We start from the raw sequence: 17,845 nt of genomic DNA on the forward strand, positions 1-17,845 counted from the left end.
GAGCTGCTCCCTCAGGTTTGTAATCCAGTTGTCTTTTGGTCTTACACGCTCTTAGACTTCTTTTTTCTTTCAGATGATGATTTCCAGATAACAGAACTATTGCATATAAACAAAAAAAATTCCAAGCCGCTATCAGGTAAATACAAGGTACTTGAGTTGTGTTTGATGTGACCACCCAATAGAAATGAAAAATGTGCCGTCGTGGCTGATGGTTTTGGGACTGCAGTTTACTTTTTAGTCTTGGCACATTACGTAGAATGAAAAGCATCTATAGTATGTGAAGATGATAATATCTTTAAAACCAGAACTAAAGGAAAGCAAATGTCCGAAGCTGGAGAGCTCAGTTCTTACGCTTTGTGATATAAAAGGTCTCAGATGCAAAACACAAGTCTGATTTTTTTTTTTAATGTATAAAGAGATAGAAACCCGCGCTCAAGTATGTGAATCCCGGCCTCATGTGAATGTAAAGCGGCACATACATTGCACCGAGAGCAGCACAATGAAGTGTGATTTTGAAGCAGATAATGTGTGAAGAACAGGATGCTGGTGACAGAACTGTCTCTTCACTCCTGTTTTTCTCAACGGCTGTTGCAGGGGTGAAGCCAAGCTTGCGAGGCAGGAAGGCTTCAACTCCCCTCCACGGTAAACAGAGTATAACCTCCTCAGAGATGTTTTGAACTGGAAACTGCACATTAAAAATCCCTCCAAGCGATCGTAAAACATCCTGTAAACTGGCCCCATGGGATGAATTGTTTTCATTCAGCCTTTTGCAAGAAAATGTTGGAGGTGCTGCAGTTAGGCAGACCTGTAGAAGCTCAGTGGCTGATAGGTTGTGTCTGTGGTCTAGTGTTTCACGGCAGATGGCAGTGCCAGCAGGCCAGGATGGTGCCAGAAGGTTACGCAATGGAATGATGCCTCTAAGACCTGACTGGAACACTGCATGACACATATATGTGCAGAAACACACTTCCCACACAATCTTCTGATGCTCTAAGGAAACTTTCCTAATTGTATAATTTAATTTGTTTGCATCTTCTGGAGATTTAGTCCATTTTAAAGGACCAATCATTCCAGTCCTCATCATGAGGTATGGCGGATTATCCTTCATGGTGTCATGCACAGGTGATTGACAGTGTGGAGCATTTCAGGAAGCTCAGAGTGAAGTGGCACCCCGACTATGGCATGGCCATGGAAACAGATGGACCTATAGCTTCCCCATGGTCTGGTCTCCATTTCCTGGTCCTCTCTGGGGCACGTGTATGTCTGCCAGTGGGATATGGGTCAGATGGTAGGCTATCTTTATCCAGATTGTTGCCAGGAAAGACTCATTCATTTGGAAACTAAAAGGTCATCCTATTGGTTAACTTTGGAAAAAATGGGGATTTCATTGATATTAAGAATCTGCATTGTATTATGCTTTTCGAATGACTCGCTGTGACACTTCAGAAGTACAGACTGATATTTCTGTTTGTGGTATCTTGTCAGTTCCCTCTTGTGGGGCCAGACTTGAGTATTGACTAAATATTTTGCAGGGGCCCAGCTTTTGCGAGTAAAGGTTATGAAAATGGGTGTGTATGTGTTTGTATACAAAGAGCAGAAAGGAGTTGTTCAGGTCATGCCAACCACAGAGGGGACTTCAATGGAGGTAGACTAGGTTGCAACATAAATCAGGTCTCCTCTCAGAGCTCCCAGGCTTCCTGTCCAACTCCAGTCTAATCCCTCTCCATGCTGTTTTCTAAGAATGAGCTCATGCCGGCGAGCCTTGCCAACCACAGTGTTTGAATCCACCAGTAAGGAGACATGACTGTTGCTTTTAAGATGCAACCGGGTCCTATTTTTCATGTCCCCGGTATGATTGCTTACCCAGCATACAGTGAAGCATTCACATAAGTTGAACATTTCCATCATGATCAAATAGACCTGCTGCTTTTTTTTTGCTTTTTTTTTTTTTTACAAAACTGGTCAGGGGGCAGCATGACTCAGAGGCTCAAAGGTAGCCTGGCCATCTAGAACCGCTGGTTAAACCCTCACTTCCCCTGATGACCATGTCCAAGTGTCCTTCAGCAAGATACTGAGCCCCTAAATGCTGCTGATGGCCCTGCAATGGACTGGATACCCGCCCTGGGTGAACCCCACCTGTCACCCAATGTCAATGTCAGCTGGGATAGGTTCCAACACCCCCCCCCCCCCCCATGACCCTTAATGTATAAGCAGTATAGAAAATGGATGGATGGATAGAGAAAAAGTGGTCGAAAACCATGCATCAATCACAGTTGCGACCTCACTGCAATATGGAAAAATAACACAACAACTTCTTTGTTTGCCTCCGATAGATTTAATCGTCTCTCTCTCTCTCACACACACACACACAAACACACATGCTCTCTCTCTCTCACACACACAAACACACACACACTTCGTAGGGATGAGGGTAAATCTGTGATCCTGTAAGTTTTACTATTTAAAACAAATGCAATCCAGTTGTTTTTGTGGTTAGAGAGTCCCGGCAGTTTTAGATGAGACAAAAGAAATAACATCATAGTCTGAACATGGATGAACTTAGATGGAAAGTAGGCTTTGTTTGTACTTTACTGGCAATTATTTATGATCTCATTTTTTTTGGATTGTCACAGAATATTCCTTTTCCATTACTGAGTAGTTGTCACTGTATGGTTTCTGTCTATGTTTTGTGTGTCTGTTTTAGCTCTGAGAGATTCGTCGGTGTACGTAGTATTGAATTTGTAAATGCGTGTTTTGTTGTGTTGCGTGGTTTGCTGATATATTTTTGTGCCGTAACGTTACATCTGTTGGATCCAGAGCGGTGAAGAAAGCTCTAGGCCCATCAATAGTTGAGCAGGAGCATGGTCGTGTATGTCTGTAATGAGGCACACCACATCGCATCATCAATATTACATGCTGGCTGAGGGCCAAGGGATGCGCTTGGCAGTTTGTTCAAGTATAAAGTAATGTGTGTGTGTGTGTGTACATGTATGTGAGTGTGTGAGAGTGTTATCTCTCCCAGCCGAGCATGTGTCACTCCCTTCTTGGTGTTTAGGTGTTCAAAGATGCCTTTACAGAAAGTATGTTACAGCAACGATGCAGTTTTGCGTTGCGCGCATCACTTCCTGGTCAGATATGCTGCTCAGTCTTATGAGTTATGTCTGGACGGTCCAGTTTTACACACTAAAACTTCCTGCCAGAGTGTGTGTGGCAACATGCTGCTGTGTTTGGCAATAACAAATCACAAGTGCCGTTTGTTGGGTTGTTAGGCAACAGAGGGTTTAAGACCAGTTACCAGAGAAGATCGATGTCGTGAAGGACAGCCTGGGAATGTCGAGTGTTTTGTAACATTTAACACGGGTGCAGGTGGTGCTTGTAGGTCAGAGAAAACAACTTCTAAATGTTACCACATGACCCCATCTAACAACCTCACACTTACAACTGGATCAATCTCAAATGTCTGAGTGTGCGTGAATGGGAATGTGTCATAAAATACATTGTTGGTGTGGCTTTTAGACTAAAAAACACTTTATCAACGCTGGCCATTCACCACCTTTGATGTAGCAAACATTCTATATTTTTCTGGGGAGTTATTTGACCTCATACATGTAGAGGACATGTGCTCTTGATTGTTAAACCAGAGGTTGGGCATCATACTGGTGAAATAGTTCAGAGAAAATCAAATTTCATTGAGATGTTTGGAGAGCAGGCAGAGCTTTCCATCAGCAGCAGCCGCTGCTCATTTAAGTCCAGCTGGCTACTTTATCATCTTAATTTTAGTCTCTAATAAAATAAATTTGGGTGAATATTTTACGACTGCCAGTCTGTGTTTCAACATATTCTTAGTGCGATGGTAGAGAAACCTGCCTATGTGTCTTTATAAACCCCAGTGCATAACAAATATGTGTGCGCACTCAGCTGAGAAGTTGCTGTAGTTCAAATAGAGTTTTTTTCAGTGTTTGACAAATATTGATAAAATATCTGGTGACAAAACTGGAACAACTACATTGATCACAGACAGAAGACATCCTGATTAGACTTCCGTCTCCTACTGGTGGTGGCAGCAACTTGATGATCACACGATGAGTGTTGAAAGTCCCCCAAAGGAGCTGCATCACCCCTATAAACCAGACAGACATTTACAGGCTTTATAATGAATGCATGAATTATTTTAATTTACATTGCACTATCTCTAAGATACATGGCATATAAAGTGGCAGACCTACTGCTGTATGTAGACAGAGACTGCTTCAGCGTATAGACCCTTGACTCCCTTGTGTTGTGTGGTACTCAGTAACGAAGCTAACTAATGTCAAATCATGACTTAAATAAGGGAAGTAGTAGTAATGTCAATGTATCGAGTAGGTTTTTCATGTTTAGGTTCACTGTTACTTTACTATTTTCTCCAGCATTGTGTGTAATGAATGCTTTTTAAATCAAACTTGCATGAAGTGTCCGTAAACTGACGATCGTCCATAGTCATCTTCCACTTAGTCCTTACTAGTAAGGGTCGCAGGGGGCTGGAGCCTATCCCAGCATCTACGGGCAAGAGGCAGGGTTCACCCTGGACAGGTCGCCAGTCCATCGCAGGGCAAACACGCAGAGACGAACAACCATTCACACTCACATTCATACCTACGGTCAATTTAGAGAATCCAATCAGCCTAGTCCCCAAATTGGATGTCTTTGGACGGTGGGAGGAAGCTGGAGTACCAGAGAGAACCCACGCAGGCATGGGGAGAACATGCAAACTCCACAGAAAGATCCTGCGCCCGAACAGGGACTCGAACCCGGAACCTTCTAGCTGTGAGGCCACAGTGCTGACCACTGCACCACCGTGCAGCCCCTAAACTGATGATGTTTAATGATTTTTTAATTGAAAAGTTTTCCATCCTGTTGCATCTGGCAGAGTGGAATTATCAGTCATTTGTAATTAGATGCAGGTGTTTCTCTGTGCATAACCTTAATTTTACTGTAATTTTGGCTTATTATTCTGTTTTGTAACAGAAATTGTAGCTTTTTCTTTTGTTGTATCTGTATAACATCAGTTTTGTTGTGTTTGGCTTCAAGCAGCACCAAAAGACAAGTGACCCACACTCTGTATTGTTCTTGAATGCTTCCAGCAGTGCTGAAGCATCATCTGCTGCTCTGCTAACGTCCTGCTTTTTTCTACACTGCCCGTGTCGGGATTTTGTTCATCTCTTCCTAAAGGGCAACCTTCAAATTCTGTCCAGATGTTTGGTCGAACAAACACCTGGTCTGTTCAGACATCAGCAAATCACACACACACCACACACATACACCACCCCCCCCCCCCCCCACACACACACACAGGCTCATACAAACAGAATCTGCCAGTGTGTTGAGTGTTAGTAATCATTCACCCTCATTGCCGCCTCATGGCTCCTCATCCCCCCCTCGGCCAAGTGAACACTACTCAGAAATGAAGTATGGACAGGAATGTTAAAGGCAACCATCAAAGGCCGCTAGTCTACTGCTTCAGATCTGTGTGTGTGTGTGTGTGTGTGTGTGTAAAGTACCCCCACAGGTAATTGGATCTGATCTGACCTGATTGGCTCATTCGTCTGATGCGTTCTGCAGGCATGTGAGCGAGGAGTGTTAGAGGTCTGTCTAAATAATTTAGATCTTGCATTTGTATTGATCAGGTAGCGCTGCTCTCCGCGGGCCACTCCACTTCCCCTTTCCATCTCTTCATCCCTCTTCGCCCCCTGTTCTTGTATTTTCGATTGTAACCTTGTGGCCCTTGCTTTGCACCCCCCCCCCCCCCCCAACAACCGAGGGCAGGTACACTGCTTGGAGGGTGAAGAAAAAGAAGAGTGTAGATGGGGGAGTGCTGGAAAGTGCGTTTTTATCAAGATTCCCCAAATGGGAGTGAGGCTGAGGTGTAAGCAGATAAGAATTGGAGTCAGAAAAAGAATCTTTTGTGTGTGTGCGTGTATACTTGTGCAACACCGATGCAAGTGCCTGTGGAGCGTAATGGAGCATGTGTAACCTTGACAATGCAGGTCAGGGGAAATGAAGAAATGAGCGTATTGTGTGTTTAGAGGCTGGTCCAACTTAGTTCATTAAATCCAGTCCATTACTCCATTAAATACTACATCAAGCTATGGCCTTGGATCAGTGCAGCATAATGTAAACACTGATAACGTGTCCCTCTCTATGGGATGGATTTCTTGAATAGATAATGTATTCTAGGAGGCAAAAATAGCAGAAAAAGAAGAGCACATGTGTGCGCAGTAAACATTGTAATTGCCTGGGTGAATGAGAAGGCTGTTTCTCCTGCATTCTCTGGGTATTGTGGTGTTAGAGGTGCACTGAGCAACATGGATTGAATATGATAATGCTTCTGTTGCCAAGCAAAATATCTGTCTTTCTCACAATATGGCGTCTTGAACGCACGGTAACTGCGGAGAGAACCAGGCAGTGTTTAGATGGCCAGTTGAATACACAGGATTTACTTGCACCCCACATTTCGTCATTACAGAAACAACGGTGAAGAAAAATATAAATGATATGAATGAGATATAATAAATAATTTCCATTGTAGAAAATATATCGCACAAAAACACACAAGCAGAAATTATGGAGTAATGAATGTGTAAAAAGGATTTCTATATTTGCAACATGACAATCAACACAAACAACAGTTTTATGGTTGTGCTTTATCCTGTAGCTCAACAAACACAGTGCAAAATTACCAAGTAATAAATTTGCTGAAAAAAGTGGTCGTGTACAGTAAATATTGCGTTCAGTAGCTGAGCATGTGAACGTCAGCATCATTGATGCGGCGAGACTGGCGGAGAGAAGGAAATGTCTGGATGTGACAGAGGGAGTTGTGGGATGAATTATTGAGGCTTTGATATGGAGGAGAGATGTCCCGCTCTTAGGGAGGGGTCTCACTCATGAATACACACTGAAAACACACATCCAGACACTGAAACAAACGCTGGGCTGCTGATGTGAGATGTGTTAATGGAGTCACCCAGACAGACGGACTGGGCCACACAGTCGGCCCTGCCAAGATTCCCACATCAAAACAGGCCCAACCCAGAAGAATCGATGCCCCGACACGATTCTTATATGTTGCTTTTCAGAACTAAAAACACACCAGCGCCATGGGTGTCTCCTCTTTTCCCATTCAGACCCCCCTCCCCCCCAAAAGCAGGGGGATTCCAATGTCCGGAAATAACAAGGCCTCCAGCTTTCCTGACTGCAAGGTTTTTACTCCTCATTGTGTCAAAGTGCATTTTTTGGGAGTGTGTTCTCCTTTGAGCCACAGACTGTTCCCCTGTGATGGGTTCTGTCTGGCTGGAAGCAGTCCAGTGGCTGAGCTCTTTTTCTCCAGTGATGCAGCTGGCTTTGTGGTCCCGTCACTCAGGGCCTTTGTTTACAGGCCGGATCAATAGTTAACCTGCTGCTGGATACACGAAGCAGTAGATCTGTATAGCTGGATAATAGACCTCTGGCAGATTTCTGCTCGGCTGCTCTTCCTGGTGACCTGTAATGAATAGAGGCTTAGCTGGGCTATCAGGGTTACATCCAATTAGATCATCAGTGTTTTCTAATGTGCTTGTCAGACTCTGATTTAAAGACTGTGCTTGTTCAGGAAGAGTTAGATTACACCCTGTCAGACACTGAGAGGTCAGTACTTTACTGTAAAAGTGACTCAACCCCCTTTTCAGATAGTATTATTGTGCTAAAGTGTGCGTGTGTGTGAGTGTTCGTGCACGCGCATGTGTGCGTGTGTGTTGCTTTAGCTTTAACACCTGCCCTCACATCTCCATGCTCTCCTCTCCCGCAGGGTGTTTGGTGTCATTGGCATCCCAGTTAACGGTCACTTTACATATCCATTTGTTAACACCTGAGCCTTGACTCATTAGCAGCAGGACGTTCAGGAACTGTATACACTCCCAGACTTCCTGTCCACATGCGTGTATATCACACTGCCTAATTATCTGTGTAGCTGCCTAACGAAGTGTGAGCATGGCTTCGTACATGCAAGCTGTGACATCAACTCAAGTGGTATATTATCATCTTTTATGACGTATTGATAAAATGTCAAATTTTTGCACATTCAATTTTATGAGCTTTTACTTTTTAAAGATGTTCTATTGCATTAATAATAAAGTAAGTAAAAATGATCTACTTTTCTTTTCTCTAGTCACTATCTCGACGAGTGTATCCTTCGATGGTCTGCTGGTGACTGGCCTGTACACCTCCACGCCAGTACAGTCTGCTCCTATTCCTGCACCGGCTGCGTTTGGCTTTGGTAAGTCTTAATGAGATATTCCCCTCAGCCACTCTGCTGCTTCTTCACCAGTCGTGCCAATATAAGCACTTCATCACATGCTCATCTCAGCTTTGCCTTTGAGCAAAAACAATCCCTCAGATATTCTAAATTGTATTTTAGTGCTGGGACTATGGAGTTTACCAGGGCACATGACCCAGCTCAGTGATCCACATCCGTTCCCAGAATATGTAGAAGACCATTTCCCCACTCCTGTTGTGACAGGCCATGATGGATGAAGAGAGGGGATGATGACTTTGGCCAGATGGATTTTCATTGATGTTTGAGAGAAGAAAAACAGGAGACTTGAATATGTGATGAGGAGGAATGATTTGAAAAATGCAGATAAAAGGTGTGTGAGATCTCTGAGGACAGGAATGAAACTACAAATAACATGGAAGTACATATTAACTTTCATCAGTTCAGCTGGTGAAATTACATCTGTCCTTTAACCCCTGGCTTTGAATGCGTTTTAAATTTTTTTTTCTGTGTGATTCTGTACCAGTTGTTTATGTCTGGATTAACGCCAGTGTATGACTTTACTTCATCCAAATACATCTTCATTTTACATACTGCGAAGTATAAAGATACATTTATTCATATTTAGTCAAGCATGTTGTTTGGGCAACTGAGTGAAAGTGTGACCCGTTTTGTAGGCGCACAATGAGGATTTTTAGACTGGGATGCAGTGTGTGCGGATGAAGCCCCTGTGTGCAGGGTTGGGGCTCTCTCGGGGCAATGGACCAGCCATAAAGAACTCCTTAGAGAGAAGGGCTACTGGCCCAGAACTACAGCCCAGCAGGCTCACTTATCCTGACTAACTCCACTGTTCTTCAGATGCTGACTTCACCCAGGCCAGGGTAGCTCTTCACTCTTGGCAGCCCCCTGTTTACTGGGGAGCCATCCAACTATGGATTGCATCACCTTTGCTTCACTCTCTTTAATTTGAAAAGTTTTAAGTAGACGGTTGCCCAGACTGACAGGCAGCAGCTTGTAAAACTGTGAGTGTCTGCACGATACGTGTTTAAATAAGTCTGCAAAGCGCAATGTTACAGTATGTGTAATCAGCTATGAGCTGTGCTGCTGTCCAGGTTTCTGTCAGCCCTCAGCTGAAGAGCTCGCTGCACTTCAACTCTCGGCTCTGATTTTCCTGCTTCATCTTCCAGAGTGTTATTTGACCTTTACTTCATTTGTCTGTAGTTATTTGGTAGATTGGAGTTTAAGAAGACCTCTACAACTTAGTGGCATCAGCCCACGACAAGTTGTCACATTGGTAAAGAGAGACTCTCGAGCCTCTGTGTGAGCAAATAGCTTTGAAGATTAAGCTGTGGAACAATAATATGATGATGTGCATTGATGTTGTGACAGTTGTAGCAAGTATAACTGAATGTGAGAGGACAGGAGGATCACACAATTCAACAAATTTTACACGCTTGGTGTTTTGTGTAGCGCATCAAAGATAGGGTGCGGCTTAATTCCCCTTAGTGGAGCCATGCAGGCGTCACAAATACGCAGAAACACCAGCACACAAACACAGTTCAAAACATATCCATGTACATACACCAATCCAGCTGTGTACAGCTGTGTGAGTGGTGGCTGTTGGGGTGGGGTGGCTGACACATGCATCAGTGCAGAAACACAAATGAGAAGGTCACTCCAGTGACAAAACAGGATCCCACACAAGCAGGGAAGATCACCGGTCTATTAAACTAATCAGGAAGGAAGGGAAGACCATTTTTCTGGCTCTGTGTTAATGGAGAACATGGAAAGAAAAAAATAAACAGACTGACATATTGGCATGAGAAGTTTGAAAAATAAGATTAGAGGATGAATGGATAAACAGAGAGGCGGGGGCTGCAAAGACAGAGACATTAGTGTTTGCTCTCTCTGTGTGGGGATGTTTAGTGGTTGGTGCGGTCAGAACTGTGGCCGCGAGCAGACTGGATGACTGCACACTTGCCTCTGAAGAGAGAATTCCCCTCCTGTGTCACCCTTCACTGCCTTTTACGAGAAACTCATAGAATCAGTGCATGTGCATGACCATGCTGAATGCAAATACACTCTTTGTGACCAGTCTTACTCTGTGTCTCTTTCCTGCCACTTTCTTGGGTCTGTCACTGATAGTAATAGAGACCCTCGTATGGCTTTCACTGCCTCTGAAAACAAACACTACATTTGTAATTACTGTAAAGTGAAAAGCTTTGAGGGACTGACTTTTTACTACGTCGTCAGAACTCAACACCCACTCATTGTCAAATTAGCTTAAGTGTGAAGGAGCAATTGGGGTGGCAGTCAGGCTGGTCTGAAGACTGTCATATTTTTGGCTTCTAGGTTACGCTGCGGCTCCAGTTACCCAAGGCTCACTCCTCCCCTGCCCGAAGGCAGGAGAACCCCCACTAGCCACTGGGTGGCTAACCACAGACCTTTATGATGTTTTAATTGCTTTGCTATGGCTAGTGCAACTCAGACAAACGAGCTAAAAACAATGTTATGTTTGGGAGTCAAGCCCATTTGAGAAGGGGAGCACAGAATTGTAAACTGACTATGGTTTTTACAAATGGGCCCAATAGAGACCTGATAAACTAGTCTGGCTGGGGAACAGCCATCGAGGTGATTCAGTCTCAAAGTGCCTGAGAGGACTCAAGATGTCCCTGTGGGCTTCATGTAGACACAACATGCATGATTAGAGTGTTTAAAGAGATTCATTTCGGTCTTTTGTGCTCATTTAAGACATGTTTGTTTATCGGTTTCTATGTGTTACGGTTGTGTGTGTATAACATGCTCGGAGGGGATGTCTATACCCATTGCCAGAAAAGCAACATGAGTCTGGACTGACTCAGCTGCTGGAGAATTCCTGCTCTTCATGTTTTTCCCTCCTTTGACTTTTATTCCATTCAGAGCTCTTTTTTTCCATTCCTGCCTCTTGGCTCACTGAAAGGAAGTCACACGGTTTTCACACTGGCGTCTACCTAGATTTGAAATGAAGACAATGCCAGCAGTGCTAATTTGTATTTATATGGCTTCAGGTTTATGAAAGGGCAGTTTGCTGTAGTGCCACACAGTCATGATGAGGTGATGTATTAGACCCCACAGGCCAGAGCTTTGATGGAAGTAAATGTCACATGTGGTCTGATTTGTTTTGCTGCTCTCTAAAGGCAGAAAGTTTCCCATCACATAATTATCCATTCAAAAACAAAGACAGAACAAGTATTCATTGGAAAAGTCTCTTTCTTTCTCTCTACATTGAAATTTGCGACGATGAAAGACTCTTGAATGGAGAAAGCCTTGCAAAAAAAGAAGCCATAGGAGGGAAAATGAATGTGCAAAAGTGCCAACATAGAGCGAGATTAAAGGAATAAGAGTAAGTGCAGAGTGTGAGAGGAAAATTGGAGAAAGTGTGCATGAAAAATGGCAAATAGGGACCAATGAAAGGGAGACAGGATGTGAATGATATAAGGAGGGGAAAGGAAAGGAAGAGGATGAGAGGATAGCGTTCATCACTCCCTCTGACGCAGTGGCTGATTGGTGTTGCCGTGCCAATGCTGAGCCGCTGAGAAACTGGTCATTGATGGATGGCTCGTTTGCAGGGTGATGTTTATTTTGTCGTTAATTTGCATATTTGTATGTATTTGCGGGGCGGTTGGCTTCTGCTAGCAAGGACCAGCCCTCATCTCAATATGATGGATCTGGCTGTCTGACAGAACGGACAGCTTAGTGACGGGGACATCCAGCCGACACTCTGTCCCCCTGACGGATGGGCTCATGCTAACACACACAGCCCGATTAGAGATGAAATCCTGCTGCACCTTGACCCACAGAGGAGGAGGGGCCAGACAGGCTGTGCAGCCAAGAGTGCAGTTGTGCCATACGCAGGTTCTTACAGCAAATGAAACATATGGAAATGCACATGAATGTTCTTTCTTTTCAATTATGCACAATTTTATATTCAAATCACGATCAAACACACTCATCCATCTTCAGGCTGAAGGTCATGTCAGTGCCCTCCTGCCACCAAGCCAGATTTTCATGTCAGCCAGAATGTGACTCGATGAGAGACAGCAGCTCATCATGTTTGTATTTATAGACACACACACACACACACACACACACACGCACACACATTCACACAGGTGTATTTATTAGTGAACAAACCTTGTTTTGGAACCTCGGCGTGCTCTCAAACACATTCCTAACAGTCCCAGGAGAGCACAGGCGTACTTCCTCATACCCACCGTACCACCCCATCTGAATATCCCTACACATAGTTAGTGTGTTGGGAGAGATGGAGGATAAAGAGAAATGATATAGAGAAAGGGTGGTGCAGGGAGAAGAGAAGGGGCGAGGGAAGGGGTTCCCATGGGGGAGCGAAGCTGTCAGTCCCTGGGAGACTTCAAACGCACTGCATCCCTGTGATCAGCCTGCTCCCTGGCTCTCTGCTGACAGCTCCCTGACTGTGCCACTTAGACTCCGTCCTACACTTGCATAAATGCACACACACACACTCACACACATACGTATGCTTGCTACCGTAAGCTCTCACATTCACTGACTTATCCACTCATGCCACAACAAATTCAAATTCCATCGACATCCGCACACTCGTGCTGATTCTCACACATAGAACGCACATCTCTGACATGTTTGCGCCAACATAACAACATTACTAACCTTGAACACTGCCTAAGTTCCCCGTTTGCAACTCTGTCAAGGACACGGTGCAGTCCCAAACACTTTGGTCCTGAACTATGGGCTGAACCGAGGCAAGGTGGTGCTGGCAGCAGTGGTGGTGATGATGTTAATAATAATAATGATGATGATGATGACTTATCCAAGTCATTACTCCTTCTCTGCTCCGGGCTGACTCACCCAAAGGCAGATCCCTCCTGATGATGGATTCATCAGTGCAGAAATGAGTTGTCAGGGGCAGGGTTATGTATGGGAGGTGATTTGTGTTCTCTGCGGCAAAGTGTCAGATCAGACTCAAGATCAGCTGGGTCTGCTTGCTGTAAATCTGACTGCTTTGCTGGCACAGGACACCCCTCTTCACGTCCACACCACTGCTCTCTTGCGTCTTCTTGCACCACTCTCGCAATGCTGCTTCTAACAGGTGGAATACTTTGGCGATGTGTTGTCTATCCATAAGCTGAGCCTCCCTGGAAGTGAAAGCCCACCTTCAAAGAATTCAGGGAGAAAAGAACATCATCTATTATTGATTAAAGGTATAGCCAAAGCGGACCAGTGCATTAGTGTAGGTCATACATCCCAACAGAGTAGGTCTTGTCTCTCAGGTGTGATGCTAGTCCAGCTGAAGAACCACTGCTGGGAATTTACTGGTTCACTTAGTGTGCACTAGTTCTCTTGGAAAACATAGTCCCTTCTTTGAACTCCCACAGCTTCACGTGTATGTGGGGATCAGCGTTTGTGTCTGTGTTCATACATATGTGCATTTTTGTCTGCGAGTGAAGGCCTGTATCTGTGTGTGTGTGTGTGTGTGTGTGTATATATGTGTCTGTCTGTGTGTGTGTGTATGTGTGTGTGTGTGTATGTTTATATGCATTCTGTGTGAGCAAACATGTATGCACACGCTGAGCTCTGAGTGCTTTTTCCTTTTCTTTGCTATGTTTCCTGCATGCAAATGAGTGGTATGAAAGGTCCAGGGTGACCGGGAGAGCAGAGAGAGGGGGGAGCAGGAGCTGGACCGACTGTGATAGAGATTTCAAAGTGGTGCGTGTGATGTTGGTCTTTTTTCTTTTTTTATTTCATTTTATTTTATTTTTTTCTCCTGCAAGAGAGAGCAGCAGGCGTAGGCTGTTTCTCCCATGTGTGGTCTCTCTTGAGCAGAGCAAGAGTTATTTTCTGCCATGCAGAGAGGTTGGTTACATGCCAGAAAGAATGAGAGGGGAGGGAAAAAATAAAGATAGAATAAAAGTAGAGAAAGCTTTGACTCAAAGATTGCTCAGTGACACATTCCTGTGAACACTAGTGGGTTTGCATCATTTCAACACAAAGGTGAACTGACTTTGAAATTTGTCTTTGTGGTGTTGTGGCATATTCTATACCTCCAGATGCACCTTGCAAGTGTGTGGGCAGCTTGGTGTGCAAACTGAGGAAAAGTGATTTTACAAATTCTACTCCACAAAGTGCATGCCATGCCGGGTGCACTCTGAGGTCTATTCATTTTTAAAGTTGCCTTACAGAGAGTGTTAGAAACAGGGGAAGTGCTCTCTCTGACTATGCTAGATGAGGACGCATCGTGGTTCTACGAGAGTCTCCCTGTAGGGCCCAGACTAGAACTGGCCGCCCACCCTCTAAAAGCTCAACAGAAGAACCAGAGTAGCCCACTGCCTGGCCTCCATTTTTTTTTTTTTTTTTTTTACATTCTATGCAAGTAATCAGTGAGCAACTCACCCAGATCCTATCTGACCCATATTTTGGCAGCAAAAATAGTTGGTGACCTTCTCTGTTTTGCCCTCCTTATGAGAGCAAGGCTGTTGTCGTGATTAGTTCACTGCCTCCCAGCACTCCTCTCTCAGACCAGGCTCAGATCCAGCCTCCTCCATAAACGCACGTAAATACACATGAATACTGTAGATCCACATGCATGCAAAGTGGCGCAGGCGCCGTGCCTTGATTTCCCTCTGCTTTCCACTGGCTTTTCACCTGTCGCCCCGGGTCTCTGTCTCTCATTCTCAACATGTGTGTCAGGACAGAGCCTGCGAGACCACAGCCTCACCAGTTTGTTTATTTGTTGTATTGACGGGTGGAGAGTAGGGACGTGGGTGCAAGAAATTAGCACAAGTCAAATCAGATTAATTAATTCTCAGCTCAAACTATTAGTAGAGGAGTCGTGTTGAATTAAAAATCAAATTAGCCTTGGTGCCTGCCGGTAAAGCTGTGGTGTGTGCCTGCCAAGCAATGACACACACCCACAGAGAGCAGACGCTCATGGCTTTCACTGATGGATGGATGTATAGATGGATGGATAGATGAAGGCGTGGAGGAGGAAATGGGTGCTCAAGGACTAGAAGGGCAGAGGGAAGGAGAGTTGAGCGACTTTGCCACCCGGTGTGGAAAGCTCCTCCCGGGGCACAGAGCTGGCTGTCCATCCCTGGGCGGTGCCCCACAGGCCCTAAACTCCACCAGCGCTCGACAGGCACAGCTATTTCACTCCAATTAGGCCTTTCAGTAACATTTCACCCTGATGGTTTACATAACACTCATACTTCTTAAGCCCAAGACTTAAACCCCTGCAGCCCCTGCGCCCCCCCCCTCCTTTTTTTAAAGTAGAATTAGAAACAACTTTCAAACATAATAACATTGTGTTATAAAATTAATCTCTGTGATCAGATAATTTGTTGAGATTGTTGAGACTAAATTAAAAGTGAGTATCCAAACCGTCTTGAGTATGCATCAGCAGGTGTACACTGCCACACTACATTTCACTGTTGTGTACCGTCACTTTTTTTGCACTGAGGGATTTATCCATCCATCCATCCATTTTCTACTACTTATCCTGTTAAGGGTCGCGGGGGGGCTGGAGCCTATCCCAGCAGCCTTCAGGCATGAGGCAGGGTTCACCCTGGACAGGTCACCAGTCAGGGCCAACCAATCAGCCTCGTCCCCTCTTGATGTCTTTGGACTGTGGGAGGAAGCTGGAGTACCAGCGAGAACCCACACAGGAACAGGGAGAACATGCAGACTCCACACAGAAAGATCCTGTGCCCGAGCTGGGGCTCGAACCTGGAACTTTCTTGCTATGAAGCAACAGTGCTAACCACTGCGCCTCGGAGGGATTTATCTCCCAATAAATTGCTTTGGCATATCTGACCATCTAAAGTGATCATATTTTCCAAGCTTGTACCAAAGATTTAATAAACTTTAATTATATCTCAGTGTTCAGCAATATGCACAGCAGGGTAGTGCCTACGCTTGCATACATTTGAGCATATTTGTGTGTGAGTATGTGACTGTGTCTTGGAGATGGATTACAGGGCTGTGCAGTGATGTAGAAGTATCATCTATCACACAGGTTGGAGCTCCAAAACACGTAGCACTTGTTTGATTCCGAACAACATTCATTTCAATTATGACACATTAGTTCAGGGGGTACATTATGCTCCAGTAGTGCTCTTGTTCTCCATTTATCATTCATGCTTGTTTGACATGTAGCTCTTGATCATTGAGGGGAAGCAGAGCACCTCTGTAAGCAATGAACAAAATCTTATAGCTTATACTCTTTTTAGATAGTTAGATCTGTTTTAAATGTGTTGTGATGAATGACTGTATGTTGTCTTCTACTGTGCTTTGTCTGTTTCTGTTGATGATTACCGTAATGGCTAAAGCTCCAGCATTGTGTGCATGCATGTGGTGTGTGTGTATGTGTGGCCTTGCCTTCAGGAGGCTATAGATGATGGATGATGGATGCTGTGAGATATAATGGAAGCCCTAAATGAAAGAACAATTGTTCTGGGAATGTATGGGCCAAACTGATCAGGACAGGTTCTGAGAGCCAGGGTGCAGATGGAGGCCTTTTCATTTATACATAAATGCTGGTCTTTCAGTTAAAAAAAAAAAAAAATTCAGGTGCACAGTAAACCAAATACACTGGAGTGATTGCTCACCTACACCCACATACAGCTCAGCAGACCTCCAGGCATCCTTTATTGCCTTTGTCATTCATATGGAAACCTTTCGTCCTCACTTTTTCCCACAGAGCCTCTTATCCTCTCTCTCTCTCTCTCTCTCTCTCTCTCTCTCTCTCTCTCTCTCTCTCTCTCTCTCTCTCTCTCTCTTTCTCTGACCACTGGCATCTTTCACCACCCATATTAACACACAGCTTCTTCCTGGCAACACCATACCAGACCCCTGCCATCGCCACAACACTGCCAAACTGTCTCCATGGCAATGTGATTGGCAACTAATGAGATGGATGCCTGTTTAAGCCAATGGCGGATCAGAGGCAGTCAGGTCGTCGTGCTCCATGAGACTCTGCTGCTACCCAGCTGAAGATGGTGTTGGGAAGACGGAGTGGAGACGTCACAACAGGCACACACACACAGAGACACACACACACACACACACACACACACACACACACACACACACACACACACACACACACACACACACAACATGCATACATACATAGCGTGGGGTCATTCAGCAGCACAAAGCGTATGGGGTCCCGACTTGAGCTGTCAGCACTGTTGTGATGTATCATTTATTTCACCATTGTGTGGCCTTCTCTTGAAACACGTTGACGGATGCATTATGCTGGATTTTGACACATTCCCATACATCCACAGTTTTTAATAACACATGTTCCAATGGGTGCATGTCAGGGTTTAAGTATCACTGCATGAAATATAAATGAGCCCAATCTCCAAATTGTTTGAGATAGAATTGATAGATTTTTTCAGTCTGAGCACGAGGCAGAATTGCTGCTTATAAGGCTATTATTTGTCAGACAATGCACAATGCTCAACACACACACACACACACACACACACACTCTCACACACACACACACACACACAC

General features: G+C 44.6%; 1 protein-coding gene across 4 annotated transcripts in view; it reads left to right on the forward strand.

The window, feature by feature from the left end:
- reln (reelin) overlaps window positions 1–17,845 on the forward strand; it is a 91,859-nt gene that overhangs the window by 13,933 nt on the left and 60,081 nt on the right. For all 4 annotated transcript variants that reach the window (XM_086209300.1, XM_086209301.1, XM_086209302.1 and 1 more), the window contains exon 2: window positions 8,183–8,290. In XM_086209300.1, the coding sequence (XP_086065426.1) occupies window positions 8,183–8,290 (108 nt within the window). The remainder of the gene's footprint in view (window positions 1–8,182; window positions 8,291–17,845) is intronic.

The sequence above is a fragment of the Aulostomus chinensis genome, chromosome 7 (assembly GCF_037954235.1).
Source record: "Aulostomus chinensis isolate RoL2024-O1b breed Wild chromosome 7, RoL_Achi_v1.0, whole genome shotgun sequence".
Taxonomy (NCBI): domain Eukaryota; kingdom Metazoa; phylum Chordata; class Actinopteri; order Syngnathiformes; family Aulostomidae; genus Aulostomus; species Aulostomus chinensis.